Below are 24,679 nucleotides of genomic sequence, written 5' to 3' on the forward strand. Positions count from 1 at the left end.
CAAAATCATAATAATTCTAAAAATAATTGTCTTTTTTGAAAAAAATTTCAATGTTTTATACATTCACTCTAAATCCATTTCAATTAGCATTTCGTAGAAAATCTGAAAAAATTTAATCATCTCTAACCCTACTTTGTGATCACACGATATATTTGCGTTATACTATATAATATAGGAATGCTATAAAATAATGGTCCGTGTCAAAAATGTTGGTAAAATGAATTTGCTTTAGGTTAGTGGACTAACTTTTGTTTCAAAGAATATGTATTGGTAGTCTCGGGGGGACAAGACATTGACATTTCGTATTTTTGCTCATCCGAGGCATTGCATTCGTAAACGCTCGGATATCTTCGTGGTTCTTCATAAACTTACTCGGTCCTAACCTCAAATAGAAAAAGTAAATAAACACAGCCGGTACAAAAAGCAATGAATGATTGGAAAAATGCCGGCAAAACCTATGAAATCATTATCAACGAAAAAAGATTGCGTTGAAAAGCTGGAGCAGTGTGATTATGTTGAGAAAAGCTCGGAGACTGCAGTCATTTTGAAGATATTCGCCCTAATAACTTGTATCAAGTGTCTTCTTGTTCCAACGTAGTATGTTGATATTTTGCCACGTTTGTCACATACCCATTGCGCCATTCAATATAATTTCAAGTGTAAAATGAATTTTTCAGTCATTCCACCGATTTTGAGGTGCATCGGAATTGGCTCGCTATAACGCACAATCTAAGTGTCAAAGAATGGTATGTCAATGAAAAATCACAATGGACTCTTGATTACCCTCCGCTATTCGCCTGGTTTGAATATTTCCTGAGCCGATTTGCCATATTTGCTGATCCTGGTATGCTGAACATCGATAACCTGAATTATGCATCAAATGAGACAGTTTTATTTCAACGAGCCACAGTTATTATTTCTGATTTGGTACTGGCATATGGCGTCAAAGAGTAAGTTTCTAAGAACCTTCAATGAGATTCAATTTTCAATTGAAAATTCAGGAAGTAATTTGAGGAAAATGTGTAGAACACGTTTAGATTCGTTTGCACTGCACAAAGTTAAACGATTTTGATTATGCAGCCACAGTAGCAGGTCTAGTAGTTGACCTACAGGTTTATATTGCCTGTGACAATTTTGACAGATTACCAAATTTGGTTGATTTTAAGCATACGAATACAATCCCATGGAATGGGGTTATTTTACTTTTTTCTGTATATATCTCGTAAATTCGAATGTATCCATTTAAATGCACAGACGAAGGAAAACGGTTGAATACCAAAAAATTAACATTGCTATTCAAGACTTTTATCTGTTCTTTCTCGCCTTTATAGCTTAATGATCGATTTTTTCTCAACTTCTCTTGACTAGAGTGATTCAAAAAACATTCCATGCTAATAACTTGTTTGTTTCACAGATTAGGCAAAGGACATTGCAAATCAATTGACAGCTTCGTCATACTCACATTCCTCACTTTGTGCAACGTGGGATTGCTAATTGTCGATCATATCCATTTTCAGTACAATGGATTTTTGCTTGGCTTGCTGTTACTTTCGATAGCTCGAGTCTCCGAGAATCCATCCAGAGTAAGTCAACAAAAAGAACATGAGTTTTTGGGAGTTTTTTCAAAGACGTGAGAACGAGAATGCACAATTTTATTTGATATCAAATCAATCATTGGTGCAATACAGATTGTACAATGAGCCAGGGTTGCGACTTTCAAAATCATTGTCCTTTCAAACAAAACAGCCGACGAAGTCAATAGAGTGGTCTTCAGTTTTGTATTCTTTTGAATGAATAAAAAAAATACATTCCCAGTCGGTTGTATTGTTTCGAAAGAATGAATTTGTAAAATTCTGATAATCGAATTTTTCATAATGCCTTAGTTGTACTGATCATAAGAAAGATGAGATTCCTCAACATCATTCGGAACTGATGTTGCTTCAAACGCTTTCCTCTGAGCTGCTATCGCCGCATGTTCTTGGGCAATCTTATTGTAGAGTGAAAAATGTCTTTCCTTTTCTCTCGCAACGCCGACCGTCTCCTACAGAAAACATGAATCGAACTGTTCATTCGAGCTTCTTCGAGCGTTGGTGGAACAATTGAAATTCTCGCATATGTGAAGGTGGAATTTATGGCTACGAAAGGTGCAGCAAAGCGTATTTGAACGTAAACGAGATCATTAACCACGCACTAAATATGTGAGATCGACCATGAAACATCGTTCTCGTTGAGTTGGATTTTTCTGATGTAGATACTCGTAACATCAAACTCTGAAAAAATATTCGATCATCTCTTCACTTACTCTTGGAACATACGATGAAGGCGCGCCGTGAGAATTAGCTTCGGCTAATTTGTGATAAAGTCGAAAATGTTTTTCCTTCGCTAGTTGCACTGCTTCGGTATCAACTGGTTGAGCCTGCGTGTCCTCAAAATTAACGAGTGTCGGATGAAAGCCATTTTTGTCAGCGGTATATTCGACTGTACGAACTTTTTGCTTCGGGTCTATGAAGGAATAGGATCCTGCCGAGGTTTAGAAACAATTCTCCTTTGAGTGAGCTTCGCTCTGGTATTCCACACATTTAAAGCATTTTGCGATAAGTTTATACTTCAGTTTTGATTCGTGCATTTTTTCACACGATTTTCTCATGAACGAATGAACGTACATGAATTTTAAAAAATTTCTTTCGTCCTGATTCTCGGAGCTTAGTTCATTTTTTTGACTTCGGTTAAACGTCCCAGATTCAGATTGTGATTACTCGAAAACTACGAGACTTTGACGAAAATAATTGAACAAAGTGGCACATCGTTTTTGCGAATTTGTCGTTTCATTTCTGATGACAAATTGCCTTTTTTATTTTTCTACTGTAATACTATTCTCGCAGAAGAATCAAACCAGAAAAATGACTAAAAAGACAAAAAAAAAATTATCAAGATTGCTGAAACTTTGTGAAAACTGGCTAAAAATTCCTTTTTTCGAACGTTTCACTAGAAAAACACATAAAAGATGAAACTCTACCGTGAATAACCCCGGAACCATCACCCGATTCTTGTTGAATCCGATCGACGTGTCCCGGATAACGACCAGCCGCGTATTCGAACTGGTACGGCCTTGGTGGTGGTGGAGGTGTCACCGTTGTTCTTTCCTTATATTCAGGCAAAATATGCGAGACGTCGCCGAGGCAGGGACTCGCCAGAACGATAAAGATCTGATATCGACATTAATCGTAATAAAAATGGACTCGTTCGACGAAAAATAAACAAAAAATAAAAATATATAACGCAATTGATTGAATTGCGACGTACAAATTATTGTTTATTAGGGTTTATAATTAATTTTTTGTCAGAAAACGTAACTTTCTTCTTTTTCAAAAGATCAAGCATCTTGGAGAAAAATGTGAATTTGTTTTTGAGTTGGCCTTTGGTATTGACGCAGCCAATGGGCCCCTTAACTAATTCGGTCAATTTCCTATTTTTTCTTCTTTTTTCTTCAATGTACGTAATGATATTGATTTTTTTTTAGGGGCTGCCAATTGTTTTGAATATTTACAAAAAAAAAAACGAACACGATACTTACAAGGATAGGATTGAACATCCTGGTCACCGTGGATGATGAATTCGTCACTTGTTAACGATTACGAGTTCTAACGTATACTGAGAAGATATTCCAGTGAAAGTAAAATATGTATAAGAGACCATGAAACGAAGAATCGAGTAGTACGTGAAGCGGCTTTCACGCGGGCTCAGAAAAAAAAAACGATTTCCAAATATATATACGTGGCACCTCGAGCTACCAGCGGAGTAAACATTCCTTGGAAAAAATTGTGATGACATAATCGGGATAAACCTGTTTTACTCATTATTAATTTTCAATTTGCTTCACCATTGACATTGATTCCTTATATCAGTGGCAAAGTAAACATCTTGGTACATGAATACTTAGGGTTTTTGAAAATTGGACTCCCGAGTTTACAAATAATTATTAACATTGCTATTGCATGAAATTATTTCAATAATTCACGAATGACCTTGAAATTATTATTTGAAATTGAAAACACAGAATGATTTAAAAATAATGTTGCAAAAATGTTTTTTTTTTTTTTTTTTTATTTTCAATTAAAATAATATCAAATGCACGTAAATTTTGAGCTAACAACGAAATGATCAATCCTAAGCATCGACGACACTGGCAGTAAAAATTGGCGTTCTGAATATTGAAAAGCAAAACGTTTTCATCATTTGCGCGACTGGTTTTATCAGTTTTGTCCCAATCTTCAAATAATGAAGGAAAGAAAGCTTCAAATGAAACCACAAATGAAAAATCTTTTCAGGGTCGGATCTTGATGGGTGCAGTATTTTTTGCAGTTCTGCTGAATCTTAAACACATTTATTTGTACGTTGTACCAGCCTATATCGTCTGGCTGTTGAAATGGTATTGCCTAAGGGACAATAGTTTTTTCAAACGTTTTATTGCACTTGGAAGCAGCGTCCTATGCGTCTTAGCCATCTCATTTGGGCCATTTGTCTCACAACTACCTCAGGTAAATTAATTAAAGAACATCTTTTTATCGAAGTAAAAAATAAATTTGTTCAAATTTGATTTTTCCTCGTTTCAATGAATGATTTTTTTAGTCGTTCGTCTCGAATGGTTTTAATAATGAAAATGTTTTTTGGAGCAGGTAATCTCGCGGCTCTTCCCCTTCAAAAGAGGTCTCGTTCACGCATATTGGGCAGCGAACACATGGGCATTGTACATTGGAGTTGACAAAATATCGTCAATAATATGGAAACGGCTTGGGTGGTTGTCGAGTCATAAAATAGGGTCGATGACAGGTGGCCTGGTTCAGGAAGAATCTTTTGCCATCTTACCAACACCCACCCCACTAGTCACGTTTTTATTAACGTTCTTATCAATGATGGTAACATTTTAATAAGTTTTTCTATGAAATCTTTAAAGAAAACCATTTATTGATATCTGAGGAGAATAATAATTCATTAAAATTCAATAAAAATGACTGAATATTTTACTCACAATGTTCTATTTGTAAATAATATTTGAAAAACTCAAAAAAAATAATTTTTCGCTGACCCCGTTTCGTACTCAAATAGTTTCAAACTCTGTAACAGCCAATAAAAATGGGATCATTGGCTCGGAATTTCAATAAAATTTTCATATAAGCGAAATAATATTTTGTCACTTTCTCAGCCAGCCTTGTGGACTCTGTTCAGGAAGGATTTTTCCACCCTTAAACCTCGAGACTTCATTCGATGCGTTGTTATCTGTGGCTTAAGTTCTTTCATGTTTGGCTGGCACGTTCATGAAAAAGCTATACTCACAGCCATCATCCCATTATGGTAAGTTATTGGAATTCTGACAGTTCTTCGGACCAATATTGTAAATATTTTGGTTTACTTAAGAATGAAAATATTCTCATTCGTGAACTAAAAAATTCATATTTTTGATAATGATTTCAGTGTTCTTGCGGCTACAGACTCGAACGATGCGAGGGTTTTCTTAATATTGAGCGCAGCAGGTCAAACAGCATTGTCGCCATTATTATATCCAATGAATTTGACTCCGTTGAAGATAATCCTTAACGTATCGTACATGTCCACGGCAAGTTTGGCTTTGACCCTCCACTACAAAAAATCTCTACTTTCGATTCTTGAATGGATCTACGTTGGAAGTTTGCCGTTCGTCACGATTTACGAAGCAGTGCTGCACAAGTGGTTCTTCGGTGAAAAACTGCCCTTTTTACCATTGGCAGTTACTTCCATTTACTGCGCATTAGGCATCACTTACTCGTGGCTAATACACTATCGTATGTTTCTCAATGAGAGCAATAATCGACGAACGAGTGAAATTTACGAGACTGAGTGATGAAAATAATTTAGCAAATATGTAAATAGATGGTTCTTCATTCGCGACATAGCAGAGTAGAACCGTTACGATTTTTCCGTTATGTAAACCGTGATACATTTTTTTAAGTTTTCATCGTGTTCCATGCATAGCCATGCAAAGTCAATTATTAGAGCTTCGGAACTGAGTGTTTTAAACAAATTTTATAACCAAATTTTGAATAATCGATGAATTTTGAATTAATCGATAATTTGTTGAAAGTAAAAAACCTTCGACAAATAATTTTCCCATATTTGTGAAATTGTCTTTTGAACACTTGGAAATATATGGAAATCTGAATTTTTCATACGTTTCCCTACGAATATCCCCTCGAGTTATAATTCTCTGATGGGCTAATATTTTCAGTTGTATATCCAAGTCGAACGCACACGTAAACGTGGACGATTCATTTTTATTGAATTATACTCGTAGCGACGATAATGCACTTAGTATATCCGAGGTATAGCAATAATATTGCATTGTAAACTGCCATTTCATGTCGGTAATAATAAAAATGTTTACCTAAGTTCATATGTTGTCAAAAGTTTGAAGATTTAAATTGCTAATGATATTTCGAACATCGTCAAAAGTGGCACTTGGTCGATGCAAAGCGAGCCTTTTTCTTATGAAATAAAACATATCATTGAATCGTTAAGGCTCACTGTCCCGTACGAGCCATTACACTGGATTCCCTTAACTTTGTCCTTCGAGTCCGAAGTCCCTATAACATTGCGAAAACAATTCTTTAGAAATTCTCTACGTCAATGTTGATTCGCTCACATTGAGGAATGCAACAACAACCGTCCCGCAATGAGGATTCTTCGAGGCAAGAACCTTGGGAGTTTCTTCCAAGCTGCCCAAAATGTTCCAAGAGATTGGAGACATTTCGAGGATGTTGATAATTGGGGATTCCGAAGACCCGAGGCTTACCTCAATCAATGAAAAACGTCAGACACTTCACGCCGTATCACATTTGTGCGAAAAACTTTTTACTATGAGAGCTTAGGGTTCGTTTAAATCGCACTATCCTTCAGAATGTATATCTGAGCTTTAGGGAAACAAATTTTAAGAGTACTACGCGTTATCTAGGTACGTTCCGTTATTTTTTTTATTAAGAATAAAAACTAAATTTCACTACAGCTTAGCATAGTAAATTTATGAAATGTTATTTTATTTTGATAATCACTAAAATGGAAATATTTCTTTCAACTTTTTTCCTCAAATCGGAAATTTAAGCAGATGTAATTCTTTTCTTTTACCTTCAACTCATCTTGATATTGAGCAAAATTTTGTTTTCATGTCTCGGATGCAATCGCTCATCACATAGATTTATTGCGTATTTCATGATTCGATATAAAGATAAATAAGAGGGATGAAAGGCAATAAACTTTTATAACCACGAATGAAAATTATTTAAATCATTTATTGCATATCGTTTTCAGAAATTTGTGTCGACGTTTGAACGCGAGACCAAAGGCCCCCGTAAGGCCAACGAGAAGAAGGAGAAAGAAAGAGAGAAGAGCCAGAGGTCCGGGCACAAGAATTTTTCGACCAAGATTGCCAATGCAAACGAATTTTTCTTGACAATCTGCAGACGCGAAAGAGGAGATGCTCGAACAGACAGATCCGGAACGTAACGGCTGATGACAACCTATTGTAGGCACCACACACCGTCACAAACCTTGGATAATACAACAAGCAAGCAATCAAATGTGACACCAGAATCCATTAAAAAATGGTATTGAAGTTTGCGCTGGCGGAATGCAAAACAAATTTTTGTTCACTTACGATTTTATAAACAGCCTAAATTTCATTCAGAGCTCTATTCTTACTAGAATTTAAAGAGAACCGTTGCATCGTTGATAAACATCGCTCAATAAATTCGTTTTCAAATTATTCGTCCATAACGAATTTTGCAAGAGTATTTGAAAAAATGTGTAACAGTTTGAAAAGAGAAACGGAAAAATATTATCTTTCAATGACGCCTCTTTTCACATTATTAATTTCGAAGGTGTTTATCGTTGAGTATAATTTGAAAAACTATTTGTTATTGCATTCCCGTGATGTAAACTTGAAAATCGTTAAGAAGAAAAGAATAAGTTTTCGTTCCATGTTTATTAGTTGTTCCTTTCGATATTGAAAATAGTGTTATTTGTGAAATTTGATAACTGATTTACGGCGCATTAAAGAACGGAAAAGCTTGAAGGGAGACCTCGGGCTTGGTTTGGCCACTGCGGATACACCAGAGGCTTTTGGGACACGCAAGTTGCTTCTCATTACTGATGTTTTTTCATTTGTCTTCGTCCGGGTAAATCTGTTGAATTTTTGATGATTGGATACTAAAGATGAAGTTGAAGTAGATTCCTCTACACTGGTTACAAAGTTCCCCTGAGTATTGCAGTCCTCAAAAATTTCGTCGATTTCGGTAAAACTATATTCTGGATTGGCCAAAAACAGGAGCGCTTTGGCTGCGGTACAAACACGTTTCCGAGAATTCTGACAATCTTTTTTTTTTACAGATGAAATAGAACTTTGGCTGCTCGAACCCATCAAACAACAACAGTCGTAATCCTCGTGACAATCTGTTTCCTTCCATTTCATCAACTCGCAGCATCCACACTCATTTTCATCTTCCGATGGAAGTTCCACACGAACATCATTGTCGCAACTGACCAAATAATAGAGGCACAACTGAGCACGTCCCTGAGAGCCTGAGGATCCGCAGTGGCACTCTCGTGCCTTTTGGCAATCAGTTTTCACAACTTTCTTGTCATCATCGTAGCCTCCGTCTGCTCGCGAACGAACAATTCGATTATCCCTGTCTATGCTCGTGCGACTCACATGTCGCTTTCCATCGTGTTGAAATTTGCATCGTTCCAATTCGACAGAAGACATTTTGAGAAGTGTTCTCCGATGCTTGCTTTTTTCATTCGTATCTATTTTATCATCCAATCGTTTCTGAACTTGTAAATGGGTATTTACGAATTTGAAGCTCAAACAAATTCCATCGCGTTTGAATAATGCAAATTTCAACGTTGTCATTTTCGCCTATGCGGATGAAAAAGCTGAATCCGCTGACTACTCGTCCTTTCAATTTTTGTTTTTTCAATATTATTTTTGTCATGGAAATAGAAAAGTACTTTTTAAAGTCTAAAACTACACTGAGGTTTGGACAAAGGTGAAAAGGAAAATGCATCAATTGGCTTAGAACGATGCAAACTTCAATACCATGAAAGAGATTATGCCACGGGACAGAAAAAAGTCTGACCTGCTCTGAAAGATGCTGAATTTTCGGAGTATTTGAAGTCCGCTGGTGTTCGGGATCGATTGAGAGCGTTGAACTGACGCATGGTATCTTGAAAATGTTCCACCTGCAGAGGAGGACGGCAAGAAGGTGCCATTTTTCGACATTCGCTGCACGGGGGCGTTGGTTTACAAGGCGGCAATTTCGGTGTCTCCGGGCGACAAGGCGCACTATCATCGCAGGGCGATCCCCCGTCGCAAGATTTGAAATTCAGTTTCAGCGTGCGACATTTGCTGGAGGTGCACGGATCGCAGGGCGATGGTAAACAGGGTTGACATTTGGTGCAGTTACATTTAGGCCCCGGATGAGGTCTTGGAGTCGAACAGCACATCCGAGCGTTTGGACATTTGACCTTGGTCCTTGGGAATCTACGCTCGCTCGGAGGACAAGCACACTCCGGTGATGAGGGACATTCGCAGTCACAATCTCTTGCGGCTCGTGCGTCGACCTGAACACAAAATGTTGCTTCAATTGTCTTTTACAGATACTTTTAGCGCATTTTGGAAATTTTGGCAAATACTTTTTATGATAATTTTATGAGGAAAAAATGTCTAGTCGTAAGAACATTAGGAGCAACCAAAATTTCAGTATTTTGACGCGTTGAGTCCGAATTCGAAGTCGGTTTGCCCGCAAAATTTTGAGAAAATTGAATAAATCGCTGAAAATGGGGAAAAATTGACATTGTGAAATAGAACAAATTGAAAAAGATCTTATTTACTATCAAATATGTTTTTTATATATTTAGTGACGCACTAAATCCGAATCGACAGTCCGGAAATCTCGATCATGCGTACATTTGAAAAAAAAATTATAAAAAATAGCAGAAAATAGGATTGTAAGGCCAAATAACAAATAAGGTTTATTGACGAAGAAATTATAACGAGAAAGTGAATTCTTGCTGCTTCACGAATAAATTGTTCCAATTATGAATTAAATTATTGTAGCCGAATTGGAGCACAACATGAGTTAAAAAATAGTTTTGTTCTTTAATCTATAAATTGTGGATGAAAGTGAAACTTTGCAATCAGCAACAGTCGTTAACTGTTGCATTTAATTCATCAAAAAATGATTCGTTGAATGATTAATTTTTTTAATACGATCCATCGAAGGGAGAATTCATTAGATGTAAATCATGAGAATCGAATGGAGAGCAGTAAAAATTTATTAAAGAATTATATTCTAGGCAAATCAAAATACGACTATGGAAGAAGTGGAACGTCCAACGATTTCGCATACACATCCAAAGATCATCCGAACCCATGCATTAAGTATTAAATGTAACTGTATTCGGTGAGTTTGAAATATTAACTAAATGATATATAATAAAATATTAACTAAAAAAAAAACGAACGACGTTATCGTACTTGAACTGGTGGTGGGCAATTGCAAGTTCGGGGCATCGGCTGACACATACAGTATCCTGGTATGCATTGACAACAGCTTCTAGGTTTCAGTATTGGTCTCGGCGACGGCGAACATGGTTTACACGCGCTTTCACTTTCTTCGTCGTCGTCTTCGTACGATGATGAATGACATGCTGATTTGCCATTGGCTCCGCCAGATAAACGATCGTTGCAGCATGACTATTAACATGTTATTATTATTATTATTGTTAATTGGTGATCGGGAATAGATGCGATAATGATTTTTAGGACCAAATTCGAAGTTCCATGTTGGCTCGACAGCGAAATTAAATTTTGGTACATTAGCAATTTTCATTGGCAATGATATTTTCTGCCACAATTTTGGAAAGCTTGAATTTTATATTGTCCTCATATAAAGACGTTTATTGAAAACCAACCAAATCAATAATTTCCCAGCACATTTGAGGCCTTACTTCTGATAGGCGAAAAAATAGAAAAATTTTTTATTAGATATTCTTCAAATACCATGTCTTCATATACCGCTTATTTATCATAATAATAGCTAGGACCTGGACGAAGGATTTCGTTTTGTGGGAACAAAAAAATTGTAACAAAAAGACCGAAATTTAAGCATCTCAAAAAATGAATTTTTCGTTAAAACTATCGCCTTTTTTTTTAATCAAAATTTTTACAAATCCTCCATCCAGACTCAAGCTATTATTATAATAAATAAGGGGTATGAATTTGGTATGGATTGGATCAATAGTTTTTTAGTTATCATGTCCACCACAACTGATGTTAAAAAAAAGGTGCTACTGAAATACAACTCGAGTTGCGCCACTTTGAGAAATTTTTGGATGAAAAATTGTGCGAGTACATGAACATATGCATTAATGAATATCGTTCACAGTTTTTCAATAAACATTTATTTTCTTGTCAAAAAAAATCAAGAAAATCACGTTTTTTCGCCTGCTGCAAGTCTATATAAGGCCTTAAATTGAAATAAAAGTGAATATTGTTTTGTTGATATTATGATAAAAAAATTTACCTGAATATCAAACGACTTCTCAGGAGGTGGAAGACAAGGCTTGCACGGTGGTGCTTTTTTACTGCGAAGATTCACAATTCTATTCTTATTGCGCAGGAGGAATAAACAGAACAAAATGGAAGAGTTTTGAGGAGGAAAAATGAGCCGGAACTTACCAGGGTGTACAATTGCAACACTTGCATTTGGGCATACGAGCATGATCGCTCCATTGTCTTCTCAGCTCACTGAAATTTGAATACCACTCGCAATTTGGTTTTGGTGGTGCATTCCGATTCCAGGCTTCTTCCTCTGCGCACTGACATGGTCCTGGACACGCTCCGGTTACGGCTGTACCGCGAGGATGAAAACCGCCACAATCACCTCGTTCTATACATCCAGTGTTCTCCTGACAGAGACATGTCCGGATTCTGGGCTCCGATGCCAAACATCCAGTTGTCTCACTCGTGCAGTTTGATCCTAGCGAAAATAGATCACAAAGCTTATCACTACTATCAAAATAGAGGAAAATTTGTAGCTTTTTTGTTAGTGGAAGAAAACCAGATTCACGGAAACCTTAAAATTCGTAATTTTTTTTGCTTTTTTAGATCCAGAGGGAATAATTTGGCACGAAGAAAGACGTGTGAGTACGTCTTTAATTTTTTATTCAAATTTATTCGCAAAATTAGAGAAAAAAAACTGATACCAAGAGTTTGAATGAGCAAAACGATGTTCTGGTCGCTGTTACTATAAATTTAAACGATTTCTTCATTTTATTTCTCGGGATTATAATAAATAAATGAATTCAGAGTTATATTAATCTATAGAGTCGCGGCAGCGACTCTGAGACAAGTACATTTATGTTCAAAGTTATTCTGGCTGGAAACTTTTTAGGGAAATGCTAACCACAACAGCCTGTGCCAAGATGTCTTTTGGTATTGACAGAACCAGGCGCGCTACAGGACATCCCGTTGATTTTTCCGTGTAGATTTTTTTTTTTTTTTTTAGTTAACAATTTAACTTGATCGAGACCTTGTGGTCCGATCGGTTTACTCCTTAATTTATTGGACTGTAAATTTAATCAGGTTATAAGCCGAAAGGGGTTTCCAAACGTCAAAATGTTCTGCCAATTTTCCATCATCGCGTCGATGTCAAATTTTTGTCGAAATACATTTTCTCGGCCCACCAGATATCTTAAAGTTTGCATTTTTTCTTTCAACTCAATGGATTTATACCAAAATCTGTGGAAACTAGAAAATGTTTAATGAAAGAATAAACAAATAATTTGGTCATTTTAATTAATCAAAAGAATGTTTTGGAAATAAGCGAATCGTTTAAAATATCGCTCGAATTAGCGCTCATTTCTCGCTTTTTTTTATCCTGCGACTCATCAGGTCACGTGTGGGTCACACGTCACAAATCGCATCATATATATGCAACAAGCAACAATTTTCTGTTCAGACTGTACAATAAAGAATGCGCGTGCGCATGAATCAGATAGAAATGGACGCGATCTCACACTTTTGCTTTCTCTCTCGGAACGATCGGACCCGTTAGAATTTTATATGGGAGTCAACGTTCCAGTATTAGTAGAGAGAGTTCAGTGGTATATAAATACCCCTCACCGCCATTTACGCACACCTGCCAGTATCAGTATGATTATATATATCGTAGAACCCCAGTTACACATGTGACATGATCTTGTATCCCCAAAGTGGAATTCAAAATGGCCGCCAGTATCGGTTCGAAGGGCGATATGTTGTACACTGTTTTTATTAGTTAAAAAATTATAAATTTTATTTTTACACACGTATTTTTTCCCTTTAATTGTACAAAATCTCAGGGGTCATGCGTGAATGACTTTTAAATATAGCTTATTCTTTTTATAGCCTATTATACCAAAACGTTACATCGAACATTTTTTCGTTATCAGACCACCTTAGAAAATGTCAAATTCTGACACTTGCTGATGCGGATTAAATTCTTCGACTTTTTTATTCGCGACTTCTCTTATTTCATCATTCTACATTATTGTTACGTTCCTCCGATGGAGCATCATACGATGGTATATCCATTGTTTTGGCATTTTCGCTCTTGAATGACAGGTAAGACTCACATTATTTCAACAGTTGTATATTTTTCCAACTGAAATTTGTTCTGACATTTCATCAAATCCATTCTACCAATTTGTATTCCGTTAGTGATAAGATTTAAATTTTTCTCATGATTATGATTTTTTATTGTATATTTGAAATCGATGGTTATCTGAAATTGAAATGTCACAAAGTCTATTTCAAAAGTCTTTGAGGAAAAAGTTTTACTAATAATAGTAATGATAGTAGCAATTATCAAAATTCCGTGCATAAATTCAATGTCAATGATAATCAAAAGTGTTAATATTTTATAAACATAGAAATAAATTCAAAATTTTTCAATAATCACAAATTCTAATAATACCACAATGGTTGTCATAATCTTTTGATAGATAGGTCAGCCAGGATGACTCTGGCTAATGATCGCAAACGAAGCTCCTCAGTGAGCTACAGCAAAGGTAAAGGGCAAACAGAAGATGGAAATGATGATATTCAAATATCACTGGCACCATACATACAGACGTATCTTGCCCATAGCGGCCATAGTATTGGATGCTGTGGGGTTGGGCTCCCAGTGCCATTCGAAAGAGCTGCAGCCAAATCTTGGTGGAATCCCAGATTCGATTCCGAGATCCTTGAGGAACAGTACAAGCGTAGTGCCTTTCCACAAATAAGGTTGAGATTCAGGTATATGCACGGTCACTGTGTTCTTTTAAAGTCTTTAACGCCAAGCATGGAAGGTATCGCTTGAATCCTACAATAGCTTGGAACAGAAAGAGATACACTTGTTCAAAAACACTTGAACAATTGTTCCTCAATAGGAGTGAAAAATAAATTTCTTAATATAATTTTTACAAGGTTCTTATACCTTTTTTGCACTTTTTTCTCTAAAATTTGCAAAAATGTTATTAGAAAGACTGTTGAAATCGTGCTCAAAAATTTCATAGTAACGATATCAAATTTTCTTTCAAAAATATGCACAAGATTTAAAACTTACTGATTTTTTGAAAGGTTTCAGGGAGATATAAAAGTGAAAATCTATAATGTCAATATTACATTTTGTGAGACATCAAATATTTGATATTTGATTTTTTTAGTTAGTCTTATTAATAAAAATTGAAAGATTGTACGGCAGGATATAATATTTCGAGATTATTAACCGCATGTTTTACCACTTTGCAGGTACGCCCTTATTTATATACTGACAGTTTCGCTGTCCTGGCTAATTTATTTTGTGGTAGTTGGGACACAAAATGAGACATCGTCATGGCCAGTGATAGCCTCGATATTCGGCAGCGTATGCGTAACGATGTTACTCGCACTGTGGCTAACATACACAAAAAAGTACAGGAATTATGTATTTCCAACGTCTGTGGGAGTCGCGACGATGATGTGCCTATTATCGTTATTATTTTTGGTATTGGTGCCACCGCACAGCGATGGTTTAACGCTGGTCGGTCATTTTGCGCTCTGCTCAGAAATTTTGTTACTCATATACACAGTAATGCCAATGCCTTTGTACGCATGTGTCGGTATTTGTACATTGTACTCGATACTTTTCGAGTTCCTAACGGCCTATCTTTATAATTCGAGTGCCTCGGAACATTACTACTACAACAACGAATTTCATGAGTCCGTTATAGTGAGAAAACAGAGCTCGAATTATACGACAAATACGGGGGAGACCGTAACGATATTAGGAAGAGGAGAATCTCGAAATTCGACATCGAACGAGAGTGAAATATTTGGAACTGAAGAAACTAAATTGTTATCGAGCCTAGGAATGGCGATGCTCGATGGTCAGAAAGTTGTTGATAAAATTTCCAAAGCTATAGGAAATTCAGATCTGTTGAAGAATATAAATCCGAGCACATTTCTTACCAATACGATTAACGAGAGCTTGCCGATTTCGACACAATTTTCCATGGGACATCCGGAAGCTACAAGTACTTTGATTAACGAAAATCAACGATTCTTGGACGAAGTTGATTTTTCAACAACTCTGGCAATAAGAATTCTTATGCAAATTTGCATACACATTATTGGTGTACACATATTAATTATGACCTTCGTTCGTATGAGAGGCACCTTCATGAAAGTTGGACAATCGTTACTCGTTCGTAGACAGCTCGAAATGGAAAAACAATTGAAAGAAAAAATGATACATTCTGTCATGCCACCCAAGGTTGCTGATTGGTTAATGGAGGAAAGCGAACGCGAACGGGAACGAGAAGATTCGTTGAAAAAAGGATCTATACCTTCCAATCACACAGATATACGATCCTTGTTTCGTCCCTTCAATATGCATTCGATGGAAGACGTTAGTATTCTCTTCGCCGATATCGTTGGCTTTACTCGCATGAGCTCCAACAAAACTGCAGAAGAACTCGTTGGTATACTCAACGATTTATTCGAAAGATTTGATGATCTTTGTGAACATCACGGCTGCGAAAAAATCTCAACTCTTGGTGATTGTTATTATTGCGTCAGTGGCTGTCCCGAACCTCGACCTGATCATGCTAAATGTTGCGTCGAAATGGGCTTAGGTAAGGAGAACTTTTATTTCTCTCTCAGATAAAATCCATTTTTTACTCTAGAAAAACAATAAATTTATGGATCAACGGAAAATATAGTAAAAAACTGTTTCTTGTTCTAGATTCAGGAATAGCCTTTTTGCTTCGAGCATGAATAGATGACACGTGTTTATCCGTTTTTTTTCTAATCATTTTTTTATTATTTTCCAGCAATGATCGAAGCAATAAAACAGTTCGACGTCGAGAGACGCGAGGGTGTAAACATGCGCGTCGGTGTTCACACAGGAACAGTACTTTGTGGCATCGTTGGAACGAAAAGATTCAAATTCGACGTCTGGTCGAATGACGTTACGTTTGCTAACAAATTGGAGAGTACGGGAAAACCTGGGAGAGTTCATTTCAGTGAGAAAACTTTGAGTTTTCTCGGTGACGAATATCTAACCGAGCCGGGCGATACCATCAATGGTAGGTAAATATTCGAATATTCTACATCCGTTCGTCAATTTCATTCATCCCGAATTTTATTCATTCACAGAAAAATAGGAAAAAACAATAATTCGAGTAATGAATCTTTGAAGAAATCACATAATTTCATTAAAATACAAACAATGAAGAAGTGCAAAGGTCCACAGCCAATGTTTTTGTTCTCAATCCATGTCCTGTTCTTAATTCTAAATTACGTTAATCTGTCACTGGATAATCGTATATGAATCTGTATAAATTTTTCTCAAAACGTGATTTTCCATTTTCTACCCGCAACTTTTTATCCGGAAAATTTTTCAATTTTTTTGCCGAATTCAGTTCGCATTTTTCGATATAATTTTTTCTCACATCGAGGCAAGAAAACAAAAAATTTGTTTTCATACAAAATTCTATTCCTTCATTGTTGATAACGATGTAATGATTAATAAATTTAGTTGGCGATAAAGTTTGAATTTTGTTTTTAGGTTTAAAAAGTTACTTCATCAAAGGTCGAAAATCGGACCTCGTGAGCGAGTTCATAAACAACGTAAACGCACCAATGAGTATATCACCGCTGATGCAATCGAGACATCGTTTGGCCTCATGCAACAATCAATTCAAGCCGAGAAATCATTATCTTCACATGGTTACCAATACGAGCAGTTACAGAATGAAGGCAAACTCGTTGCCGAGCATATTGGATTCCGAAAACGATGAAGAAAACGATGAGAAAAAGGACGAGGCTAGCAAGAGTCCCATATCAAGCGCGAGCTACGGAAAAAAGAAACTTCGTAGCAAACCATGGAGATATTTGCAGAGGCAGAGAACCACCGAAGAGATGGCACCTCTCGATATCGACAATGAAAAAATTCTCGTCCCCCCTCAAGAAACCAAGGTTGAAATACCTGTGAGCACATGCGAAGAAGGTCTCAACGGATTTACCGGGGTAAGTCTGTTCCGTACACAGACAAATCATAGTTCAATTATTGATTTTTAATCGTTCGATGCACAGACGTTTGCAGAGGTTTCCGATAATATTGACCATTGCAAACTCTTATTTGATAATCACTTTTTATTCTCTTCCGATTCTGTTCTTCATACCCAGTTAATTATTTTTTATAATTTATCTCATATTTTTCGTTTTTTATTTGGTTTTTAGCATCCGAAAAATATAACTCTCGTTTTTTCTAATTTAATATTACAAAGGAATTTATAAGGACTATGAAAAAAAAAAATTTCCAATCTTTTATACAGAAAGCTTCTGAATTTTGTTAAAAGAACGTCCATGTTTTGTATCAAAGTAATTGTAATCTCATTTGAAAAATGTCTAGAAAGATTCATTATTGAAAAAGAATCCCGATATCTGGTCTTTAGATACCGGTGAGTAATGGTATTGAAATGGATCCAAATCCCATGCCCTCGAGTCCTTTGCTCTGCGGCCAGGATTCTCTGAGTCACGCTTCCTCGATCTGTAGTAGAAAAGACTCTGGAATAAGGAGCAATAGCCGGAGAAGCAGCATACAGCAACAAGTCTGTACAATTTGGAGCATAATTTTATTGAAAAACAAACGACAATCCATTAATGATCGAGAAATTTATTTATTTCTTTTCATTTGATTAATTTTTTCCAATTAATTGCATTTATTCTCATTTTTCCATATGTTTTATTGAATCTTGCTTTTTAAGTTTGACGATGACAACGAATTTATGGTTATTGCAGTTATTCCTCATGAACGGCATGGCTCAAGGTGATCTTCTTGGTCACAGAGTAAGTGGCTACTACACATCAAGTTCGACATTAAATTCGACGCACGAGCCATCCTCATCGGTGCCACCTTATCCGTTTCCACCCGCTGTTACTGACACTTTCGGTGCCTGTTTTCACAAGTTGCGAAAACAATCCGATCTTCAACTCATCAGGTATATTTGCAAAAGTACATATGTAAAATCAACATGGTAAATTAAAATGAAACCTTGGCTAATAATATTAGGCACTTTATGGTTATTCTATTCGAACGCAAAGACGAATATCTCGGTAAACTGATGAATCAAATCGTTGAACACCCAGAAATAACAGTTAAAAAAATGTGTTTTACAAATCTAGAAAATAAAATTGGTGAGTTCGTCCGCTTCAATTCTGCTGCATTGACTTAGGATTATTTTTTAACGGGGTATCTGTCGTTCTGTTCGGATAGAAAAATGCTGCTCCTCCCTTAAACTCAATTAACGCAACAAAGAATATATAACTTAGTAAAAATAACATTGCAGATGTGTACAGGACAACGTGACGTCACAAAGATCGTATTTCGTGAAGCCGCCATTATCAAGCGTAACATTATTCTTCAAGAACAGAGAAATGGAAAAAGAATACCGTCAGAATGCACACAAAGTGAACGAGAATTTAGGAGGGAATCCACCGACATTAGCGACGTCTCGATTCAACACTTACTTTGATATCTTCGTATCAGCGTTGGTATATTCGGCGATAACAGCATCGTTGTTTTTATTGTGCAAGCCAACGCTCTACTTCGTTGTGTTTTGTTCGATCGCGACATCGATTCAGGCAATCGTTGTTATGATGTGCGTTCGTCAATTACTGAATCCGAACTCGATACACGCGACTTTCACACAAGAGATATTTAAATTTTTCTCACGCTGGTACCCGTGGCACGCTTGCGGCGCTGTCCTCGTCGGTTTACCAATCATTTCCATACTGATGAATTTCTCCTGCAACACTTTCCGCGCCGGCCTCAATCATTTCGAATATTATTATAGTTACCTCATATTCGTTGGTCTCGTGCATTTTTGTAATTTTACTCAACTCAACTGTTGGATGAAAAACTTTCTTGTCGCTCTTGCCGGTGTATTGTTCATCTGTTTGGTTGCCAGCCACGTCTCGTATAAAGGCACCAACGAAAGCTTCTCCATTCAAGCACCAAAATCATTGTCGGTCGAGGACAATTCTCTTGCCCCGGTGTACGACGATTCAGCGATTTCAGATCGTCGATTTCGTCGCGATATCGACGATGCTCCACCGCCTCCGATACCGGAAACTTCCCACAACGAGGCGGAACCTCCAGTCCCTGTAAACATACCGATACCCAAAGATCAAGATATGGAATACGAACAGACAAAAGTGACAAGCACGACGACACACTCGACCGAACACGATAATTTGCAAACTGCCAAATCAGTTGAGAAAAAATTTCGGTCACGACGATACAACGAAAAGCTGTACGATAAAGAAATATTTCTTGACATGTTGCTTTTGTTAATTCTCGTTTGGTTTCTCAATCGTGAATTTGAAATAAGTTATCGCTTGAGTTTTCATGGAAACGCAGTTGCAGCGAGAGACAAAACGCGTGTCCAAGCAATGAAAAATCAGGCCGATTGGTTGTTGCACAATATAATACCGAAATACGTAGCTGATCAATTGAAAACGACAGCCAAATATTCGCAGAATCATCAATCGGTTGGAATCATATTTGCGAGTATCGTAAACTTCAATGAACTTTACGACGAATCTTATCTCGGTGGAAAGGAATATTTAAGAGTTTTGAACGAATTGATCGGTGATTTTGACGAAATTCTCGAAAAGCCTGAATTTGCGAATGTCGAAAAGATCAAAACAATCGGCAGTACTTTTATGGCTGCGAGTGGATTGAATCCCCAAGTAAGACAACAGAGTGAACACGAACATTCGCACTTGATCGAATTACTTGATTTTGCGGTTGCCATGCACAAAGTTATTTATGATTTTAATCGCGATCTTTTGGGCTTCAAATTGATTCTCCGGGTTGGTTATAATCACGGTGACGTTACTGCCGGTGTTATAGGTGCAACTAAATTGTATTATGATATTTGGGGCGATGCTGTTAATATTGCCTCAAGAATGGACTCTACAGGTGTTGCAGGTAGAATCCAACTGGCTAGTAATTGTTTGGATGTTTTGTCCAAATACTACGATTTTGAGCCACGTGGTCAAGTTTACGTCAAAGGCAAAGATAACATGAATGTCTTTCTTCTCAAGGGTAAAAAAAATTCTGTCGATGAAGTTGTTAACGATCCCACTGGCGAGTGAATCCGACGAGTCCTCTTTCCTTTTGTCGTACAGTTACATTTTTATCTCGTCGTCTCGTGTGTAGTACGACGTGGATATGTTCGATACTATTGAACTTTGGAACACAACCAAATAGTTTATCTTCACGGGCAATGTGGCTTGTTGGAACATTGTCTCAAATTGAATATCGAAAAAGTGGCGCAAATTTCAACACTTTGATCAACTGAGGCATTGGCTATTGAATAGAAAGAAAAAACTTTCCGTTCCGTTTCAACGGTTCGAACTGCAGTACTAATCCTTTGGGAATTATCAGCGATAATATCGAAAAATACAAAGATTTGTTGATATATTATTATTCTCGAAAAGTATACAACTGAGCTCGAGATACAATTTGTTTTGTCAGTCATACATAAGATTACAACAAACAGTGCTACGAAGTATTGTCAAAAAAATTGTTTACTCCCTGTACTTAATAATTGATCGATCGATAACTAAACATTGTGACGCCGACATAAATTGTGTTCGAAAAAAACGATTGGAATGAGGGAAGTAGAAGAATTTTTCAAAATATCCAATGCCTTTGAATGAATGAAGAAAGAGGTTACGAGATGTAATTATAAGAGAGAAAAGAAAGAGTGAGTCATGTTTTTAAACTACGAGTCGTTAAAACCGAACGAAAACGAAAGAGAAATGGGAGGAAAGTTGGCTATGAGGTAAAGCACTTTACTTCATTCGTTAACTGCTCAAAGAAACTCTTTAAACGAGAGATATTTATTCCGAGATATTGTATTTTTGTAAATATCACGTATTTATATCCATTGACATGTACAATCGAGCGTGAGAAGAGAAAAATACGAAATGAAAATGAAAAACATACGGAAAAACTTGTAAAAGTTTTCAAGGGCTTTCGCTAAGTACCAACGATACAATTTTACTGAACATGTAGGTAAAAAATTAACGAAAAATGATATTTATATATTCATAGATAAATACACACTGAAGTTGGTCGAATAATTCCATATTTTATTTTTTAATTATGGCCACTCGAACATTGTCGCACGATGAAGACAAAATCAAACCTTGAAATGAAAAGGCTCAAGCCATTTTTGTGTTTTTTTTTCTGCTATTCTATAAGAGAAAAGAGGGTTTTCTTTAAAAAAAATTGTATAATAGAATGAAGATATTCGTTACAAAATGATCCCTTCGCATCTTCTATTGTATGGATGACAAAAAATAGAATCGATAGAGATGTTTAACAAAACTGTTTTGGGCTGAGGAATTAACAATTCCGACTGCACTTGATTACGAATTCTCATTAACGATGAATAACATTTAACACAAAACTGGTTCACCGAGCTTTAGAATTTCAGCTACACTTTCAAACTTCATTTGAAAAAAAAGGATTCAATTTTTCGTGCTACCGAATTTCAATGAGGCGATTCTTTGGAAAAAATATTAAATACTTGAGATAATTTTTTATTTTAATTTTCAATACACACACCCTTGATTCTTTGTTTTATTGATACGTATTGAGCAGAAGAAATGGTTTCTGAAAAAGATAACGTGTGGCTTTAGAAATTATGCGCAGCCAATTAGTGGAAAAAAGTGCAAATAACTGTGTCCGACAGTGGAAAATATGTTACAGATCAATCCTCAAGAGAGCCGATTTTACGAACAAAAACCGATATCTTTGTTTTTAAAGGAACGTGAATGTTTTAGCATCGCCGAAGAATGAAAATTGTTGCAGGGACCGTCAATTATTGTACAGAAACAACATAGTTTTATTCATGTTAAAGTATATTTTCACGGCACTTAAACCGCGAGCTTCTACACAAACCGAATCTTTTGAGTTTCTCGCTAATGCCAAAAAATTTTGTTTGCCTCTCGAATTTCTAAATACTTCGACTAGAAACCGAATCTACATGAAAAACCTTCCGTAATTTGTCATTTTGTAATGAAAATCATACAAAAACCAACACGAGCATGTTGAAAATATAAATTCTACGAACAAGAAAAATAGTACATTCGAACCGCAGCTAAAATATATTTTTAATTTCGAAACAAAACACTCGCTGTTTATGAAATGAGGAAAAAATGATTTCTCAAAAACATTGTCCTCGATCGATAATTAGAAATAAAATTTAGTTGCTTTCGGGCAATAGAGGAGTGTACAAAAATCCGATCGACGAAATTGATATTCACGCACGCTATAATTATATGCCAAGTAGATAATTATCGTATGAATCATTAGTTGCGATTGTAGGTAACACATTCCAACGTTGATTTGTACATTTCCGAGAGATCTGACGAATAATCTTCATTTTTCTTTCAAATGATGGTGTTTGATCCATCCAAATATACTCGATAAAATGCAGCTAATTTGGGATCGCATTATGCTTGTTATTTTGCATTTCAAATTAGCTGACTTTCCTCTACGTTATTAACTGTGTATGCAAAATAGCAGAACTCCATATCGAATTTAGAGAGAAGAAAAAATTCGGATCGAGAAGTTAGAATCGTAGGAATACACGGCGGAATATAGAGTTTTCGTTCAGAATGAAAAAAATTTCAAAATCGATAAATTCATAACGAAAAAATAAATATTCTTCGCTCGTTTCCATCGAAAGGAATTGAGATACCGAAAAAAAAAAAAAAAAATAAGTGCCTGCATTGTCTCGACAATCCGCGATGTTGTTATTGTAATTCGCAGATTTAAAGAAAGAATCTCCGTCGACGCTCCCAAGAGTATAAAAAAAAATATATTTATTGCTTGCATTTTTATACAATTTTAATACTTGAATCGTTGTTGAGAAAGTAAAAGAAAAAATATTTTTTCTTTGACAACGATAAGTACTTCGGACGTTCCTCAAATTTCGTAAATCGTTAAATCTACTCGAAATTGTATCTTGGCAAAGCGAACTAAACAAATATTTGTAAAATATGATGAATATTATGATACTCTTTGTAAATTATTCGCGACAGCCCAAAATGGATGATTGTCAATAGTTGTAATTGTAACATTTGTGGGACGAAAAAACCCGAGATAATTGGGTTCCCGAATATTTCAGAACGAAAAATATGTCAATACCTTTTGAATTATATACGATTTCGACCAATTGTTTTCATTATCACGGATCGTGCTATTTCAATTTTTTTGATCACGAATTACTTTCCTTTTCCATTGTTATATTTTCTTTTGATGGAGAAATTTTTATTTTTTCTTCAATTATAAAAAATGTTCCTCGATTTCATCGTCGTGGTCGTTACGATAGTTCCTCGAGTAAGAGAAAATATTATTGGGTTGTAATTTTCAATACTCCGATGTTAAACTAATGTATATGGGTGTAACAATTTTGGCACAGTTGTACAAAAAATTGTCTCTTTGTATTTATCCTGAACGCTATCTTCGTTTGTCAACCATAAAAAGTTATAGCCATTATCTACGTTTATATTGCATTCAAAATAAATGTACATGTACTTTTTTTTGAGGTGTTAGCATTTCTTTCAATCATATCGATGGCACTAACCCGGTTTTCAAAACCGTCAAACAAACTAAACCTCAAATTTAAAAGAACACGTAATCTGTTATTATTATTTATGAGGATAATTTACAATTGTATACTTACCGAGAGGAATAGAGAGTTGTAACTCCGACTAATGTATTTAAAAATCATGTACTATTAATGCAATAATTTGCATTAACAGCACAACTCCTACTTCCTATCTTGTATACTAAAAGGAATTAGTTGATGTTATTTGGAATGTAAAGCAAAATAATTAGATTAAATTAAGCGAAACAACAAAATATTATGTATAAAATAATTATTTAAATATAAAGAATAATATAAAAGCTTTATCGACAAATGTAGAAATATATATTGTGTATATGCATAATTATACAGACGAATGGCGAATTTTTTTTTTCCGTATACGAATGCGCTG

The 24,679-nt window shown here is 35.9% G+C and overlaps 4 protein-coding genes across 6 annotated transcripts; 2 read left to right on the forward strand and 2 right to left on the reverse strand.

Annotated features, from left to right (window-relative positions):
* The first annotated feature begins 293 nt into the window (after positions 1–293).
* Positions 294–6,427, forward strand: xit (ALG6/ALG8 family glucosyltransferase xit). The gene is made up of 7 exons (XM_043411129.1): positions 294–597; positions 678–950; positions 1,415–1,583; positions 4,329–4,538; positions 4,677–4,916; positions 5,204–5,352; positions 5,473–6,427. Exons 1-7 carry the CDS (start codon positions 431–433, stop codon positions 5,876–5,878), a joined length of 1,614 nt encoding a protein of 537 aa, XP_043267064.1. The 5' UTR covers positions 294–430; the 3' UTR covers positions 5,879–6,427.
* On the reverse strand, positions 1,636–3,752 carry LOC122405999 (cuticle protein 7-like). The gene is made up of 4 exons (XM_043411132.1): positions 3,575–3,752; positions 3,017–3,206; positions 2,303–2,520; positions 1,636–2,041 (listed from the first exon to the last, which is right to left on the reverse strand). Exons 1-4 carry the CDS (start codon positions 3,590–3,592, stop codon positions 1,880–1,882), a joined length of 588 nt encoding a protein of 195 aa, XP_043267067.1. The 5' UTR covers positions 3,593–3,752; the 3' UTR covers positions 1,636–1,879.
* An 872-nt stretch (positions 6,428–7,299) lies between the features above and the next one.
* Positions 7,300–12,708, reverse strand: LOC122405998 (keratin-associated protein 16-1-like). Of its 2 annotated transcripts, none has more exons than XM_043411130.1 (6): positions 12,495–12,708; positions 11,768–12,068; positions 11,613–11,673; positions 10,565–10,783; positions 9,165–9,648; positions 7,300–7,547 (listed from the first exon to the last, which is right to left on the reverse strand). In XM_043411130.1, exons 1-6 carry the CDS (start codon positions 12,553–12,555, stop codon positions 7,315–7,317), a joined length of 1,359 nt encoding a protein of 452 aa, XP_043267065.1. In that variant the 5' UTR covers positions 12,556–12,708; the 3' UTR covers positions 7,300–7,314. The 2 variants fall into 2 exon arrangements, with proteins under 2 accessions (XP_043267065.1, XP_043267066.1); XM_043411131.1 differs by having other exon boundaries at positions 7,405–7,577.
* A 438-nt stretch (positions 12,709–13,146) lies between these two features.
* On the forward strand, positions 13,147–24,220 carry Ac13E (Adenylyl cyclase 13E). Of its 2 annotated transcripts, XM_043412066.1 has the most exons (8): positions 13,151–13,693; positions 14,074–14,368; positions 14,864–16,227; positions 16,426–16,680; positions 17,163–17,623; positions 18,052–18,207; positions 18,398–18,597; positions 18,946–24,220. In XM_043412066.1, exons 1-8 carry the CDS (start codon positions 13,687–13,689, stop codon positions 20,756–20,758), a joined length of 4,551 nt encoding a protein of 1,516 aa, XP_043268001.1. In that variant the 5' UTR covers positions 13,151–13,686; the 3' UTR covers positions 20,759–24,220. The 2 variants fall into 2 exon arrangements, with proteins under 2 accessions (XP_043268002.1, XP_043268001.1); XM_043412067.1 differs by lacking the exon at positions 18,052–18,207 and having other exon boundaries at positions 13,147–13,693.
* The last annotated feature ends 459 nt before the right edge of the window (positions 24,221–24,679 follow it).

The sequence above is a fragment of the Venturia canescens genome, chromosome 2, assembly GCF_019457755.1.
Source record: "Venturia canescens isolate UGA chromosome 2, ASM1945775v1, whole genome shotgun sequence".
Lineage (NCBI taxonomy): Eukaryota > Metazoa > Arthropoda > Insecta > Hymenoptera > Ichneumonidae > Venturia > Venturia canescens.